This window comes from Carassius auratus, chromosome 36 (assembly GCF_003368295.1).
Source record: "Carassius auratus strain Wakin chromosome 36, ASM336829v1, whole genome shotgun sequence".
Classification (NCBI taxonomy): domain Eukaryota; kingdom Metazoa; phylum Chordata; class Actinopteri; order Cypriniformes; family Cyprinidae; genus Carassius; species Carassius auratus.
The window spans coordinates 14,547,212-14,564,991 of record NC_039278.1 but is presented as its reverse complement, the minus strand read 5'-3'; the positions used below and the strand labels follow the sequence as shown (position 1 = coordinate 14,564,991).

Below are 17,780 nucleotides of genomic sequence, written 5' to 3'. Positions count from 1 at the left end.
GACATACCTTTATAATGCTTTTTAAAAACATTTTATCTACTGTTATTGAAGATTTTTTAGTTTTTAATCAGTCCTTCAGATCTGTGGAATGTTAGCTATTTGTTTAGGGAGTCAGGAGATAGAGATAGACAGTAAAAGGGAGATAGATGGTAGGTAGCCTACATGAACCTTGTAAACCTGCGAGGGAGGGGGAAGGAAAAAGGAGTATGAGAGAATGAAGTAAATAAAAGATGAGGTCATCATGGTCCCTGCCACAGACAGACATGGTAGTAAGTAAATAAAATAATTTATAAAAAATGTTTAATGTTCTTTATACGCAGTTTTGATGTGACAGGAATTGTCTCCCTAATAAATAGATATGCTTCAGAAAGAATTTTACTAAGGGTAGAATTGCTTCTTGTGGTAGAAGCAATAATATAATATAATATAATATAATATAATATAACATAACATAACATAACATAATATAATATAATATAATATAATATAATATAATATAATATAATTCACGGTAGTCCTGTATTAGATGATTTTATTCTGACCTTTTATTTTGTAGATATTTAAGGACTTTTATTATGTTTGTTCGTAAGCTGTTGAGGAGAAGTCACGTGACACAACACAAATTCGACGGTCATATGATTGTAGCTTAATTTTCGTCATGGCTGTGCTGTACTTCAGTCTGCTGTTCCAGCTATTCATCTGTCTTGTTTTTTCTTTACCCACAGGTCGAAACTCCATTTGCGGTTATAGGGTGAGTTGTGGTTTATTGTGTGAATATTTTTAAGCTCTTCGTTGTAGGACCTTTAAGACAGGTTTGACTAAATGTAAAAAAAAAAAAAAAACATTACAGGAAATATACAATAATAATAATAATAATAATAATAATTAAACGTACAAAAACTACTTCCACTTGATTTTTGCACCTATTGTCACTCTATTACTGTAGTGATTTGGGCAAGTAACGTTACCTTAGTAACTTACATTTTTGTAGGAGCAAAATAAAAAGGAAATTATTCTATAAACGAGGAAGTAAAAGCTATTATTGTTGTATCTCTCCACTGATAATGGATTTGTTGAATCTCTGCAGTCATGTCCTGCCACAAATCCTTCCATGCTGAACGTTCACCTGGTTCCTCACACACATGATGATGTTGGCTGGCTCAAGACTGTTGATCAGTACTACTATGGAGGTGAAGTTTGGCTCATGTTGAATTGAAAGTGTTTGTTCATATCTTGCATTGATATGTATGTAGTAGATCACATTCTTCATGTGACTGTCCAATGATTTATGTGTTGCTTGTCATATGATAATGGCAGTGCATTGGAGTGATAAAACGTAATGTTTAACCTTACAGCATAACACAAAACGTTTTGCTTGTTCAGGCATGTCAATAAACCACAAACCTCAGTTTTTTAATCCAGTCACTGTTTTTTTCAGACCGAAACAACATCCAGCATGCAGGAGTTCAGTATATTTTGGACTCTGTAATAGACCAGCTACAGAAGGATCCAGCCCGAAGGTTCATCTACGTAGAGACGGCCTTCTTTTACCGCTGGTGGAGGCAACAGAGCCAGAGCACACAGAGAATTGTAACACAACTGGTCAATGAGGGTGAGGAGGGCATTTGTTTTTAGATTAGAACATATATTTAGAACACATTTGTGACCCTGGACCACAAAATCAGTCATAAGGGTAAATTTTTTGAAATTGCGATTTACATCTGAATAAATAAGCTTTCTATTGATGTATGGTTTGTTAGGATAGAACAATATTTGGCCGAGATACAGCTATTTGAACATCTGGAATCTGAGGGTGCGAAGAAATCTAAATCGCCATTAATGTTGTCCAACTGAAGTTCTTAGCAATGCATATTGCTAATCAGAAATTTACTTTTAATATATTTACGGTAGAAAATGTACAAAATATCTTCATTGAACATGATTTTTACTTAATATCCTAATGGTTTTTGGCATAAAAGAAAAATCAATAAATTTGACCCATACAATGTATTTTTGGCTATTGCTGCTAATATACCCTAGCGACTTAAGACTGGTTTTGTGGTCCAGGGTCACATTTCTACAAAAATGATTCTAAATCTAATTATGCTAAAAATGTGATGTAAATAATTTTTTTTCTCACACAGAAACTTTATAATTATTTCCCCCCGAATATTTTTGATCAAAGTGAAAAATGTTTTTCACCAATATCATGAATGATATGATTTTCTTTCTTTCTTCATAGGTCGTCTTGAGTTCATAAATGGTGGCTGGTGCATGAGTGACGAGGCCACCACGCACTACAGCGCGGTCATAGATCAGATGACTTTGGGTCTGCGATTCCTAAATGACACTTTCGGTGAATGCGGTCGCCCCCGAGTGGCCTGGCACATCGACCCGTTTGGACATGCCCGAGAACACGCCTCCATCTTTGCTCAGGTATCCATGGCACATTATTTGGGAAAAGTCGTGACTTAGTGGTTAGAGAGTTTGACTCCCAACCCTAGGGTTGTGGGTTCGAATCTCGGGCAGGCAATACCATGACTGAGGTGCCCTTGAGCAAGGCACCAGTGGCTGCCCACTGCTCCGGGTGTGTGTTCACTGCTGTGTGTGTGCACTTAGGATGGGTTAAATGCAGAGCACAAATTCTGAGCATGGGTCACCATACTTGGCTGTATGTCACTTCACTTTCACTTATTTGAGCCTGGTGTGAATGGGTGGCATAGTGATGCTGATGACTCTTGAATTGTTTACAGATGGGCTATGATGGTTTCTTCTTTGGCCGTTTGGACTACCAGGACAAAGCTCACAGGATGAAAACCAAAGAGATGGAAATGCTCTGGAGGGCCAGTGAAAGCCTGACTCCGCCTCTCGCTGATCTCTTCACGGGTACTAATCTATAAACTTGCAGCTTTTGCTGTTTGATTTTTCAAATTCTCCCATAGTACAGGATCAGCCCTTTCTGTTCCTTGATGAGTTGTAGATATCTATACATAATTAAGATTTAAACCCATTCAAAAGTTTCAGGTCAGTCAATGATATATAATTGATCTTGCAGTCCTTGAACAATAGGGCATGGGTATGTGGAATAGTGAATATTTGTTGTCTTAAATGAGGAGACAAATGTTTGGGCCTTTCATCTCTAAAGGCGTTCTTCCCAACGGCTATAACCCACCCGAGGGCTTCTGCTGGGACCAATTGTGTGATGATGCTCCCATAAGAGATGACCCAGATCTTGAGGACTACAATGTGGATGAGATCGTACAGAAGTTTTTGAATGCTTCCTATAAGCAGGTAAATAAACGGCATTGCAGAAATTCTCAGTGCAGTCGATCATATGTAAAGTTCACGTGTCTGTGATAAGCATGGAGGTGCCACATCAAGAGATTTCTGTTCCCAGGCTGCCTTTTATAAGGCAAACCACATCATTATGACCATGGGTTCAGACTTCCAGTATGAGAATGCCAATCTCTGGTACAAAAACATGGACAAGCTGATCAAGTATGTAAATGCCCTGCAAGCTAAAGGAAGCAAGGTGAATGTGCTTTACTCGACACCATCCTGCTACCTACAGGAACTCAACCTAGCCAACCTCACCTGGTTAGTGTTCATATACATCTAATACATTCGAATATGGCATTTTGAGCTGTCCTTTGGTACTGAAAAAGAGGATCTCCTCATGTGATTTTTTTGTTTTTCCTGTACTTTCTCAGGCCTCAGAAGACAGATGATTTTTTCCCTTATGCTGATGATGCTCATGATTTCTGGACGGGTTATTTTACCAGTCGACCAGCACTGAAGTTATACGAGAGACTGAGCAACAGCCGGCTACAGGTGATGCCTACGGTTTTCTTCTCTAGAAAACAAAACCAAAAAACATGTCTACAGTGTTTTTTTCTTTTTTTCTGTAATCTGTATTTTCTGATTTTGATCTTCTAGACATGCACCCAGTTGGAGGTGCTTGGTGGGCCCAAGTCCAAATCGGGACCCTTTGGTGAAGGGGACAGTGATACTATGAGTAAGTCTGCATCTGTTGTAAATATGTCACTTCTGTTGGCTTTAATCGATTGCTCTTTTTGACATTTTGACTTGTCGTTCAGAGAGGGCGATGGGTGTTGCCCAACATCACGATGCTGTGTCTGGGACAGAGAAACAGCATGTGGCTTACGACTATGCAAGGAGACTGGCTACAGGCTGGGCACATTGTGAGGTACAAAAACATAAGCTGTCATTTATTCTACAAACCATATAAGAACTTCCAAGTAACAACTGTAAACACACTAGCAAATACATAGAAATGGCCAAACAACACCCTAGCCACTCTGCCTTTCATGTTGTAGGTGCTTGTTCTTAATTCTCTGGCTATTCTCAGTGGTTCTGAAGCTCCACGTGTGTTCTGTGAGAATCTCAACATCAGTGTGTGTCCCCTTACAGAAAGCAGCCATAAGGTACTACACACAGATTTCACTGAATGTGCTCATACAATAAAAAGCCCATTCGCTATTGAATGATGATCTTTCTATTTCTTATTTGCTCTCAGTTCTCTATGAATGTGTACAATCCTCTGGGCAGGACTGTAAGCTGGCCTGTTCGTTTGCCTGTCAATGGTTCAGCGTACAGTGTAACCGATGCAAACGGGAGAGCAGTGGAAAGTCAGGTTGGTAATGTGTTTATATAACTTAAGTGTACATGCTACATTTATGATATGAAATCATCCTGTCTACTTCTCCTGTTGTCTGTCAGGTGGTTCCACTGTCTAAGTCCACACAGGAAGTAAGGCGGAACAGGGGTTATGCTAAAGGTGAGCTAGTTTTCCAAGTTGAAGCTCCTCCTCTTGGCTACACTACATACATCATCTCCATGCTTCAAGATGAGCCTCCAGCATCCAGAGGCAAACCCACAGCCGCTCGCTCCATTCAGAACAAGGTCAAATCCTCGCTAATCTGAGATACTCAAGACAAATACCATGTCAAGATATTAAGAAAATGTAAATGGATTTTGTTTGCTAAATTTTAAATTGCTAAATTAATTATCCTTCCTTAATTAAAATATTAATTAAAAATATTAATAATTTTTTTATTTTATTAAATTTAATAAATATATATTTTTTTTAATTAATAAATATTTTATATTAATACATTTTTAGAAATATTTTTGGAATTAAAAATAAGAACGTTAAAAGAATATGACAAATTATTATGCTTGTGAATACTCATACATATGGTATTGTGCTTAACTCTTATTAGTATCAAACAGGTCACCTGCCTTATTTTCCTCATTCACAGATTGCAAAAATGTGATGTTTTGTTGAATTTGTGTTGTGTTTTGCAAACCAAGAATAATTGGGGTGAATTGTTTTTTTTTTACTTTTCCATGCTTCAATTAGCATAAATAATAAATCTGCTCTTCTGTATGTGTTTTAGTTCTTGAAGGTGACCTTTGACGACACCACAGGTCTGTTGAGCAGCCTGACAAACCTGGAAACGAACCAAACCATTCGACTCACTCAGAACTTCTACTGGTCAGTTTAGGCTGTCCCTTCCAGTTTCCGTCTACCATAGTATACCTTCACGTTTTTGACATGATTGGATATATTACAGAATTGTTTTAATTACCGTGGAGTATCAGTAAATACAATGGTATGTTGTATGTTAATGATTTAGTATGTATCAAAAAAGTGGATCGTACACAAAATAAGGAAGTAATGTGTGTTTTTGTGCTTTTTGATAATCACAGGTATAATGCAAGTGCTGGGAATAACAAGGAGAGCCATCAGACATCGGGCGCTTACATCTTTAGACCGAATTCTTCAGACCCCTTTGTCATTAACAAGACTGCTGTAACACAGATCGTTACAGTGTCCAGCACAGTTCAAGAGGTAACACAGTGGTTCAGCCCATGGGTGTCTCAGGTTGTCCGTTTGTATGAGGGCCACAGGGAACTGGAGCTGGAGTGGACTGTGGGACCCGTGCCTGTTGCGTGAGTCAACACACACACGCACACATTTCTCTGGATTATAGATTTGTTGTGAAAATGAAAGGAAGGCTTAATGGCATTTCCTCTCTTACGATCTGCTCTCTCTCTCTTTTCAGAGATGGTTTAGGGAAAGAAGTGATCACTCGTTTGGACACAGACATCAAGTCCTCTGACTATTTCTACACTGATTCAAATGGCAGAGAGGTTCTAGAGAGACGGTGATGAGATTAAAATAAATTAGAATTTTATTAAAACATAAAAAAAAATTATATATAACTGTTTTTATTATCATTTTAACAAATTAAGCAGACTTTGTGAGCATAAGAGACTTCTTTCGAAAACATTTTTGAACAGTGATGTACTGTTGTTGGGAAAGTTATCTTGTTGTTTTGTCATTGTAGAAAAGATTATCGGCCAACGTGGGAACTGAAGCAAACGGAGCCAGTCGCTGGGAACTACTATCCAATCAATTCTCGCGCTTACATCAAGGCAAGTGTCGCTCAGCCAATCATGTCAGCTTTCTTGTCTTTTTTTGGATCCTATGTCTATTACTTTGTTTGTATATTTTAGGCACAGTTTACTTTTATTTACATTCTCTTTCATTTGTTATCTTCACCCTCGCTCTCTGTTGTCACTAAGATTTTCATAAACCGTCTTGAGCCTAACCTGTCAGGAATTATAATATTTCTGTGTGCATTTAGGATGACAAGCATCAGCTGACAGTGGTGACTGATCGCTCTCAAGGGGCCAGCAGCCTCTATAACGGCTCGCTGGAAATCATGGTAAAATAAAATTATTGTCCTTTTTCTCTGTCAGTCTCTTTCAGTTCAGTTTAAAACAGAAGGTACAGTGTATTTTCAAAAAATAAGACTTGGAGAACAAAAACTAAAATAATGAATTAAAAATTACAATTTTTTCCCCAGACTATAAGTCGCACCTAAGTATAAGTCGCATCAGACCAAAAATACGTCATGACGCGGGAAAAAATAAAATAAAAAATAAGTCGCATTCATTTAGAACTAAGAATCAAGAGAAAACATTACCGTCTACAGCCGCCAGAGGGCGCTCTGGTTTCAGTGGTAGACTACAGGAGCACTGAACAGCATAGAGCGCCCTGTCGCCGCTGTAGACAGTAATGTTTTCTCTCGGTTCATTTCTCTTGGTTCACGTCAAATTAATTTGGATAAATAAGTCGGAAAATATGGTAAAATAAATAAACATACAAATGGGTATGACACTGTGTTCATTATGTATAATTTCGAAATAGGTAAAGATTTTTTTTCACACGATATTTCTCTCTCCACATATACTTATAAATATACATTTAAATAAATGTCCATAATCCAGACTTCACAAACTGATTTTGTTAAGGTTTTACTTTTTTGTTTGGCATAGTTTTTTTGTTTTGATATGTATGCTTTTTAAATTTGTTAATTATATTATATACAAATTTTTTTTTTTTTTAGAAATTTTTACATTTTAAAATGTATTTTAAATATTTATAAATATTGATATTAAATAATTGTATATATGAATTTATCAATTTTTATTCTTAGTTTTGTGTTCATATGTATTAAGTGCCTCCAAAAGCTTCTTTTAGGACACCATATTAAAATATATATATTTTTTATACATAGTTTTGTAATAATATAGGAATATTATATATATTATTAATCGTGACATGGTCTCAGTATGCTAACAGCTAATCATCAGCTCTCTCTCAGCTGCACAGGAGACTGCTGTATGATGATAATAGGGGGGTAGGAGAGCCTCTTTCTGAGCCGGGAGACTTTTTGGATGGTTTAGTTGCCCGAGGGCGTCTGCTGCTGACCTTAACTCCACCAGACACGGCCGCAGATGTCCACAGACCCCTCGCACAGGGTATGGTGCTCCAACCCCTGCTCTCCTTCCAGGACGGCACACCTTCTGCAAACACTAAACTGGAGGTTTGTAGAGGGTCAATAGATGGGTGAAGTGAACTAGTTTCTTATCATGAGCTTAAACTCTGCCGATGACTGATGAAGTAACCTATCATTCCCTCTTACCCATAGTTCTCTGGGCTTCAGACTGTTCTCCCCCCTGCTGTTCACCTGTTGACACTGTCTCAGTGGGATAAAGACACGGTTCTGATTAGACTGGAACATCAGTACCAGGCCAAAGAGAGCAAAACGCACTCGCAGCCTGTTACAGTAAACCTACAGGTAACACACATTTTTCATTCCCACTTACAAAATAAATAAATCCTGCTGCAGTCAAACACTAATTGTGTTTCTAAGGGCTGTATATAAAGTCTCTGGACAAACATCCAAAAATGATTGTCATTATGAAATATGACGTCATGCAAGTTCCCGTCGCCCATTAGAATCCCAACACGTTGTTGTAAAATATTTTTCTTATGCATTTAGCGCTGTGCTAAGCTAGATGGATAATCAGTTGCTAACTGAAAACAAAGTGCAAATGAACGTTTTTAGCTTGAATAATGTAATCAAAGTAATTTAAAAGACATTAGTTAACAGGACTTCCATCTAAGATATACACCAGAAAGTGATTTTTCTGTAATTTATAATCAGGCGGCAAATATGTAGTCTCAGCCAATGGAGTCTAAGTCTCTTTGGAGTCTAAGGGTGATAGGGTCTGACATGACTGTCAATAATTGTTTTAATACAAATTTGTAACCTTAATATTTTTATGTTATAGATTAAAAAAAAAAAAAAAATAGCAGTATAAGGCACTTAAAGCAGTGCATTACCTATTGTGAATGTAGTCAACCTAAAGGGATAGTTCACCCAAAAATGAAAATTAGATGTTTATCTGCTTACCCCCAGGTCATCCAAGATGTAGCTGACTTAGTTTCTTCAGTAAAACACAAACTATGATTTTTAGCTTCAGTCGTTGTTGCAAAACATGCAAACACAAATCCAAATTAAACCCTGCGGCTCGTGGCGATACATTGATGTGTAAAGACACAAAACGATCGGTCTGTGCAAGAAACTGAACAGAATTTATACAGTTTTTTTTTTTTTCTTACCTCTGATTCAAACAATGTCCGTACTGCTTTAACTCTTTTGAACCAGGGGGGCAGAGTTTCATATTTTATTGAAGCTTCCCCGGGCGCCGCCATTGATTAGCAGATCCCACAATGTTGTTCAACAACGTTTTGAGGAATTGGAAATAATTCGGTATGTGGCAAGTATGAAGTATTCATTACATATGAAGTAACATTTATCCACAAATTTTTAATAATTTATCTATTTCATTAAATAATGAAGTATGGGTAATGGGGTATCTATATTATTGGGGGATGGAGAAATTATCATGAAATTATATTTGCAATGGAAGAGAGAAAAAAAAAACTTCTCAATGCATTAACTTAATATGGCGTACTGGCGTTAAATTTTAAAATAAATAAATACCATGCTAAGTGACAAAATAATTAATCAGAATACTTGCCTAAATTTGCTCCTGTTCACGCTCGCCGTCTCTGCAAGATTCGGTGGGTGATTCAGATTTCTATTGGCACAGCGATTAGAAGACTTACAATTGTCAGACAGGTTGCTCACGTCACATCTACGTCATCAAGCTCAGTTTGCGCAGTACGCTCGACCCCCAGGAAGTGCGTGCTTCTAATTGACTTCACTTGTCTCCGTTGAATCCAATGGGGTCGCTGTGTCCATTTCTGTTACCGTCTATGTTGTGAACATGCTTCACAGCAGCAGGAGTGTGAGCCTTCTTCTTCTTGCATTATGGCAGATCGATCGCAGACTTATAAGTGCATTACCGCCACCTATCTCTCAAATCATAATATATAAAAAAATAAATAAATAATCATAATTTGTGTTCTACTGAAGAAACAAAGTCACCTACATCTTGGATGCCCTGGGGGTAAGCAGATAAACATCTAATTTTGATTTTTGGGTGAACTATCCCTTTAATATTGATTGCCTTATTGCTTATATTAAATTAGAAAAACTGATAAATCATTTTAATATTAATAAACTTTGTGTGTGCAGAAGCTGTTTTCTACTCTCGATGTGCTCGGAGTGTCTGAGATGAGTCTAGGGGCAAATCAGTGGAAAGAAGACATGAAACGCTTGCAGTGGAACACGGGTAACAAATGTTAATTTCTCTAATTTTTTAACAAATTATTTCTCAGATATACAGTAATTAAAGTGTTTGTCTTTCAGGTAAGACATCAAAGCCACTTCCTCTCAGTGCCAAAGACCCCTCACCACGGGAAGTGACACTAAACCCAATGGAGATCCGCACTTTCTTGTTACGAGTACAACCGCTGTAGAACTGACAACCTACAGAGCACCACAAGAGCAAATCAGAGTGCCGCTCTGGAGTATCCAAACTTGAATCCACTGAATCATTAAGAGCTCATCTACACTGCATCATCCAACTAGAACTGGTCCTGGGGACCAAAAATCTATCAATCAGTTTTTTTTGGTTTAATTTTTAAATTTGGATATGGATATTCTTCACACATCACTTGGCCTAAAAATGTATATGATCAATTTTTTTTTTATTTCTTCTGCATTTATCTCTTGGGCTCTACTTTGGTTAGCCACTGGCCAAATGGGCATCATGTAGACACAGATCTACTGTTCATTTGTGCAATAATTTGATTGTATTTTTCTACTGTGCCTTTCATTTGAAAATTAACACTTTTTAATGAAATAAATTTAATGATCAACAATAAACAGTTTTTAACTGATACATGATGTGTCTTGCTCATGCTGAATAGAAAAACAAACATTCACTTAGGCAAAAAATAAATAAATGTAAAATGTAGGGTAAAATGATTTAAGACAATGTGTGTCTATGCATCGCCAGAAAAATGTAACCTGCAGGCTGCATCGCACAATTCCAATTAATGTAAAACAAGTTTAGGTGCAAATCTGGACACATCCAGACATGTGTGATGTTTATCCAGTAATAAGAAAACCAACTAGTCCATCTTTTCCTCATTCGTTTCTTGCTCAAGTTCATGTGAATAACAGCATTTGTCTCCATGTGTACATGTTCCCTAATAAAGGAAGAAAACACATTAGCTTTGTTAGGTAAAATAGCAGTTTTGATTTAATATGTATGAATTATTGCTTTTCTGACTACTAAATTAATGAATGAATTAATCGTATACATAAAACATTTATTACATGTTTTAGAATAAAATACTGACTAGTTTGGTAACAACAACTTCAATGTCAATTGGACGTACCTTTCGAAACTTCTTACAGGGCAAGCTTTTGAGTTGAGAGGAGTCTGTGATCGGTTTCTTTCGTTTACCCTGAAACTGTTTTCTTTTGTCCTTTAGCTCCGAAGAGATTCCTCCACTTAATTAAAAAAAAAAAAAAAAAGATAATTTACACGTTTAAGTTCAGCTAAATGATTTTGCCAATAACCTTAGCAGTAAGACCCACCCAGCGTTGGCACGTGCTTTTGGTCCCCAGTTGGCCTGTGGGTTCTCCTGGAAGCGTGTGAGGTGACGTTTCCGTGACTGAGGGTTTGCGTCTTCTCTGATTTCAAAGCAGGCTTGAAGACTACATGAGAGAATATGGTAATAGAGTTGTATATTCTAACCTAACCTTAATTAAACAGCAATTCAACTACACTAAAAGGTACAGCAATATACACAAAAGAGATTTTAATATCAAATAACCAGATTAAATTAGTATTAGGCATTTGATCCTTACGTTGGCTCTGCGGAGAGAATGTGGTGAGCAGGACTGGTTTCTGATAAGCGCTCTCTCTTCACGGGGTTGGACTTTTCCTAAAGCATAAACAAACAGAGAAACTACATTAGAAAATGAAGCAGAGGTTCTTAAGAGTGTATGGTGACCACTTACCCAGCAGCGAATGAGATCCCATAACACCCCAGCAGGAGCATCGGTCTTCACTGCATTTTTACAGGCGTGAGAGAGAGACACTCTGTACCCAGCATGCATGAGAGCTGACCTACACAACAAGAACAAAGTCTATTGACCCAAAACTCTCGATGCTTCAGAAGTTTAGGAAATATAATTTATCAGTTTATCAACATAAAGGGTGAAAAGACTGACTGGAGGGGATTTCATTAAAAATATCTTCATTGGTCTTCTGAAGTCGAATGAAAGTCTTATGGGTTTAAAATGACTTGAGGGTGAGTAAATGACCATTTTTATTTGTGGGTGAACTATGCCTTTAAAAAAGAAACAGGTTGAATATGCATGTATTGAGTTTACCTGAACTGCAGCATGGGCGGCGTGTTGCAGTGAACTGTGCTGCTCAAATGATCTAAAACATAATACAGAGGAACGTCCTGCAGTTCCTGAAACACGCAACTCACATTATTAGCATGCATTCGCTAATCAGAGAACCTAAGCTGTTATTACCAGGAGACATTTACCATGTTATAATCACGCTGATGTTTATTAATGACTGACCTCGGTCACCATGCTAAGCACCCCCTCGATCCGCTTGGACGTTCTGAAGCGGGTGGGGTTCCCTGAAATGGCCCCCAGAACTTTCTGAACAAATGTAATGTCATGAATAGGCTCCGCCCAGATGGGACCGCCCAACTAAAAACACAGAGACAGGAACAAAGAAACCAACACATGGCGAAGGACGAAAAGTTCATGGTTAATATGTACTGTACAGTTATTTTTTTTATTCAGTGATGCACTGATATTACAATTCTGGTCGATATTATAAGATAATAATACTCTGATAAATGGCTGATATAAAAATCTTACACTATTTTGTCAGAATATTTGAAAGAGAAAACATTCAAACTAAAATTATCCATTTTAAATACTACAGAATAGGCATTATAACTTCCCCAAACATTAATATTATTGCAAATTAATATTAGTTAATTTAGATTTTATAAAGATACATTTAACAGAGTTATAAAATTACTTGTTTATATACATATGTGTGTGTGTGTAAAAACAAAATGAGATGATGATGAGCAGAATTAAATGTCCAATATTGTTTAATTCATAACCAAAATCTGATACCGATTTATTAAAAAAGTGTCTTAAATCAGGAGATATATGGGTAGGGGATTCATGACAAATCAGTACCACCAACTAGTCAAATTTCAAAGGAATATTTTACTTTGTTATACTCATAAGAGGAGATTTTAATAGTTCATACCTGGTGCCTCTGTCTACAGTGTTCACAGTTAGGCCCTACTGGTGGTCCATTGGCTGCCGAATACTTCATACTGTAACAAACATATAAATACACTTACTGAAACACATAATGATGATGAAAGCACAGAAGCAGCATTGAGAAAAAGCGAAAAGATCAATCATAGAGGTAGAAATACTGACTGTTTGCCTTGGCTCATCTTCTTCCCCATCCTCTGCAGATGAAATGCACCACAGCCGACACAGTTATACAGCAGCGCATGCTTACTGTGAAACACACAGAAACCTGGACTTACTAATAAGATAATACATTTACAATAAATGTTTGGCATTTGTTAAATTTGTAACATATGTGAAAGAAGTCGCTTGTGCTTGCACGCTGCATTTATTTAGGAAAATACAATAAAATCAGTAAAATTACTATTTTACTTTACTATTTCAATAGTAAAGTAATGCAATATGTGATGCCAAAGCTGATTTTTTTAGCAGCCATTACTCCAGGCTTCATTACAGGATTCTTTGATTAATTAAATTTTAAAGAACAGCATCTATTTGATTTTTTTTTTTTTGCAACATTATAAATATCTTTACTGTACTAATTTCTTAACAAAAAAAAAATTCATATTCAATTACTAGCAGCTATTTTATCTCTATATAGACCGAGTAAACTCTGTGTTACCTTGCAGAGTTTTTGACCACGACCTGGCCTGTTTTGACTCTGACGAATACACGAATGTAGAAATCCACACTCACGCTCAAGAGAGGTTCAATGTAGCGCTGATACACAGCTGCTCTCTGATCTAAACTGTGCAGAATTATACGCAGAGCCTAGAATCAAAAGCAAAAAGCGTGTGATTAAAACATGATACGAGTTTCCTTTATTCCATCCATACACAAACAGCAGTGAGCCCATCTTACCATCTCATGACAGTATTTGGACTTAATGGACATAGAGCCATATTTGCTGTAGCAGGTCTCCCCGCTATTTCCAGCCATTACAGCCATGTCCGTACAGGTGACACAAAGCAACCCTGACAATAAGAGAGAGAAAATACTGTATACGTGCCAAATAAATTCAGATTGTGGATGTGAAAGAACAGCGACAGACTCACCACCCTCACTGACGGCCTGCACAGCTGCGTCCAGAAACGGAGACGGGCTGCCATAGGGGTCAAGATCAATGACATCATAGCGTTCCTTCTTCCCTCTAACCTCATACATCACCATACTGGAAAGACGTTGTTATACCAGGGTTTAGGATGTAACAGGATCACCGTAGTTATTGCTAACTAATAACATACATTTTTCAGTAATTAAAAAAAAAAAAACTTTATTTTTATTAAACATTAAAAAAATGTTACAAATTAGGAATGAAATACTAAAATTACAAAAAAAGCTTAAAATGACAGAAATAAAAAATTCAAACTGAAAATAAAAAAATTACAGTTAATTTATATATATTTATAATATATTCATGTACAATTTAAAATATTAATATTTCATAAATAAAGATATACTTTAGTTGTCAATACATGTGTTTGTGCTCTGACCTGGCATCTCTTTGGCTGGCTTGCAGTATGTGGGACACGTTGTTGTGTTGTGCATTGCGGGCGATCAGGGCAGCAGCTTTAGCGGAGTAATCATTAGCAGTGATGCTCTTCAGGCCTGGGATCTCCAGAGCAAAACGTACAGAGCGTAAGCCTGATGCCGCCAAACCTTCCAGCACACGCAGACCTCGCTAGAGCAGAAAAAAGAGAGAGAAACTATTCACATTTATTTATTTGTCAGACAGTTTTAGCCAAATTGATTTATAAATATGGGGGAAAAAACAAGTGACTTATATGAGTCATGGTAGAATACATAGTAGAAAAAACAAGACAAAATAATATTACATAATTTAAATTATTTTTGAATAAAATGACATTATTAAATAAATAAATGTATATGAATTTATGTACTGTAAAGTTAATCTGATTACAAAATAAACTGATAAAATATATATAATGAAAAACATACATGAAAAAATAGAAATCCTGCAATGGCCATCAAATGAACGTTTAAGTACTACAATTACTAAAGCTAAAACTTAAATAAATAATAAAAAAACAAGATAATTTATTAATTAAGAACTATCTAATAAACATGACTAGGGCTGGGACAACGCGTCGAGGTCATCGATGACATCGACGTATATGCTCATTGATTCGTCGACCTGTTTTTATTTCTCTAAAAAACTTTTGCAAAACGTTTACCTTATGTGTGCTGAATATACGCGATGGCCGGATCAACATTCTGTCCAACGTTATATAACCAATCCAGGGGTTTTTCTGCATTGATCTTTTATTTTGGCGGTTGTCAAAGCCTTATTTGATCAGTGAGTGATGTAGAATAGACTGCTGCACCTGACAGGGTGCGTAAGAGAGAGAGCCCCGGCTGTGCGTGCACACTCACAGTCTTCAAACAACACGAGCGCTTCTTGCTCTCTCTCTCCCTTGTGCATATTAATCAAAATCATTAAACACGATAGAAAAAGGAGCATTCAGAGATTTTTTTTCTCCATGACAGGCTGCTGGCTCCCACTGTTAATTTTTTATTTATTTTTAATTTTTTTTGGAAAAACACTCTCTGTATTAGCTTAAAGCCCTCAAGTTTACATTGGTTACTGTATTCTTTCAATTGCTCTAAACAAGTATTTTGGGTGACCTTTTTTATTGAATGCTAGACATCAAGTTGTTATTTTCATCTGAAAGAAGAAGTTTTTTTTCAGTAAGCTAGGCCCTATGTGTTCAGTAAGCTTGTTTCAGTAAGCTATGTGTTTTCAAGGCTTCAAGGTTTTATTGAATGCTATCTCTATACAAGTGCAAAGTAATGCATTCTTAGTCCGTCTTTTATTTTGTAATTTTAAGAGCAATCAACATATATTGCAATGTTAAGGAATTCATGTTTTTTTCATTCAGATATGTAAATCAACATGTATAAATTGTTAGTCAATTAATGGGGAGATAATCGAAATCGAATCGGTCTGAAAAAATTAATCATTAGATTAATCGATGCATCGAAAAAATTATCGCTAGATTAATCATTAAAAAAATAATCGTTTATCCCAGCCCTAAACATGACAAGAATACATAACAAAATAATTACAAAAATAAATCAAATTCAAAATCTTAAGCAACACTATCAAACACTGGTAACTGGCCCGCACACACACCTCACATCTTTCCCCTACAGATGCAGTGATGTACTCTTTCTTGTCACCCTCATCTTCCTTTTGCTGCTCTTTTTCAGGCTGTTCTGATGCTTCTTGGTCCTCTTTTCCATTCTCCTCCTCGGAGAGTCGAACCACAACTCGATCTTTCTCACCCGGGACCAGAATCCGGACGCCCCTCTGAGCCAGCTGCTCCCTGGCAAACTCTGTGATCACCGCACATCTGATCACAGAAGGTATATGGCAAGTTTAAAGGCAAGATGAGAAAACAAACCATGACAGGATGTCACACTGGATGTCGTACTCACGTTAAATCTCGGTTGAACTCCTGCACAGGGTTGTAGAACACCTCATTAGCACTTGGGAATAAAATGGCAGCCTTTCCCTCCCTGACCACTGTCTCCCCTGCTAAAAGCCCTGGGTCTGTAGATGAGGTGTGACTGCTTTCTGTAGAGCTGGAGGGATTTGTGTCTTCCACTGGTACTGCACTGGTCGTGTCCTCGGATTCTTCAGGCTCTTTCTTGCCGTCCATCCTGAATGTTTTGAAGCCACTTAAAAACTGTTCTGTAGTAAGGGTCTGGAGGAAGGATATTCTCTTCTTAGGAAGTGCTGAAGACAAATCAATACACCTAAAGGATACCTGAAGTATAGTTCTTGGTAACATCTACCAAAACACAGCCTTGTGACCGGTCAACGAAACTTTTGGTTTGGTTTTTGTTCTTTTTGGAAAAGATTTTGGTTAAGAAGCGCTTACAAACTCTTACATGATACATCAATTTACTTAAAATAAATAAAAAAATAAATAAATACAACGATTTCACATTCACAATGTAACTAGCCAGGCTAGCATTAAAATTTATCTCGCCTCAATTGACCGCTGATTATCCTTCCTAAAAGATGTTTAAGTTAAGCCATAACAAAACATTCACGAACAAAAACAAACCGGATCACAAAATGTACACTAGTGCAGAGTCCTGACAACTGTTAGCTGAAGTGTTTTGAGTGAAAAGTACCACGTGTAGCTCAAGCTGAATGTGAACTACGGAAGCCTTGTAGCAATCAAATCCTGACGCCAGTCACTGCGCACGCGCACGCGCAAAACGCTACAGTGTAAAATAAAGGCACCGACGACAAAGCAGGTTTTCTCAGTGGAGGTTTCTCTCTTTTTCTTTTTAAATAATTATTATAAAAGAGGCTCACAGCAGTACAAAATGTTGGAATTACTTTTCCTCTTTTAAAAGTCGTTTTGGAAATATGCAAAACGTAAACGTGTCAGAATATCATAATATTATAATTTTATTATATATATTTTTTTTATTATTATTGTTGACATTATGGACTCTTATTTTTATTTTATTTTATCTGTGCGCTTGCTTATGTTTTTGTAATATTGTATAAAAAAACTGGTGGATACACAATGAAGAAAAACAGGTGTATATTTACCATTTACAAACTAACATAGC

General features: G+C 36.9%; 2 protein-coding genes across 2 annotated transcripts; one reads left to right on the top strand and one right to left on the bottom strand.

Moving 5' to 3' along the window:
- The first annotated feature begins 603 nt into the window (after positions 1 to 603).
- LOC113055377 (mannosidase, alpha, class 2B, member 1) lies at positions 604 to 10,692 on the top strand. The gene is made up of 22 exons (XM_026221652.1): positions 604 to 751; positions 1,088 to 1,190; positions 1,439 to 1,612; positions 2,243 to 2,436; positions 2,754 to 2,886; positions 3,146 to 3,291; positions 3,398 to 3,597; positions 3,711 to 3,831; positions 3,937 to 4,015; positions 4,098 to 4,207; positions 4,338 to 4,445; positions 4,538 to 4,654; positions 4,741 to 4,923; positions 5,421 to 5,518; positions 5,734 to 5,976; positions 6,090 to 6,191; positions 6,375 to 6,462; positions 6,675 to 6,755; positions 7,698 to 7,919; positions 8,025 to 8,174; positions 9,984 to 10,080; positions 10,158 to 10,692. Exons 1-22 carry the CDS (start codon positions 659 to 661, stop codon positions 10,265 to 10,267), a joined length of 2,952 nt encoding a protein of 983 aa, XP_026077437.1. The 5' UTR covers positions 604 to 658; the 3' UTR covers positions 10,268 to 10,692.
- Positions 10,480 to 17,377, bottom strand: LOC113055378 (tRNA (guanine(26)-N(2))-dimethyltransferase-like). Its single transcript, XM_026221653.1, has 15 exons — positions 16,626 to 17,377; positions 16,321 to 16,540; positions 14,660 to 14,847; positions 14,222 to 14,337; positions 14,028 to 14,140; positions 13,789 to 13,937; positions 13,293 to 13,376; positions 13,114 to 13,183; positions 12,399 to 12,533; positions 12,198 to 12,283; positions 11,823 to 11,931; positions 11,670 to 11,746; positions 11,397 to 11,516; positions 11,195 to 11,309; positions 10,480 to 11,002 (listed from the first exon to the last, which is right to left on the bottom strand). The coding sequence occupies exons 1-15, from the start codon at positions 16,979 to 16,981 to the stop codon at positions 10,925 to 10,927; spliced, it is 2,016 nt and encodes a 671-aa protein (XP_026077438.1). The 5' UTR covers positions 16,982 to 17,377; the 3' UTR covers positions 10,480 to 10,924.
- Positions 17,378 to 17,780: the final 403 nt, after the last annotated feature.

What these genes read in the sequence shown, in the direction of transcription:
- LOC113055377 (XM_026221652.1), top strand. Translation starts at nt 659, where the DNA reads ATGGCTGTGCTGTACTTCAGTCTGCTGTTCCAGCTATTCATCTGTCTT. An exon ending in ACTCCATTTGCGGTTATAGG is followed by an intron (nt 752 to 1,087) that starts GTGAGTTGTGGT and finishes GAATCTCTGCAG; the next exon opens with TCATGTCCTGCCACAAATCC. An exon ending in TGATCAGTACTACTATGGAG is followed by an intron (nt 1,191 to 1,438) that starts GTGAAGTTTGGC and finishes TGTTTTTTTCAG; the next exon opens with ACCGAAACAACATCCAGCAT.
- LOC113055378 (XM_026221653.1), bottom strand. Translation starts at nt 16,981, where the DNA reads ATGTTACCAAGAACTATACTTCAGGTATCCTTTAGGTGTATTGATTTG. An exon ending in TGCTTAGCATGGTGACCGAG is followed by an intron (nt 12,284 to 12,398) that starts GTCAGTCATTAA and finishes TGCGTGTTTCAG; the next exon opens with GAACTGCAGGACGTTCCTCT. An exon ending in GGGATCTCATTCGCTGCTGG is followed by an intron (nt 11,747 to 11,822) that starts GTAAGTGGTCAC and finishes TTTATGCTTTAG; the next exon opens with GAAAAGTCCAACCCCGTGAA.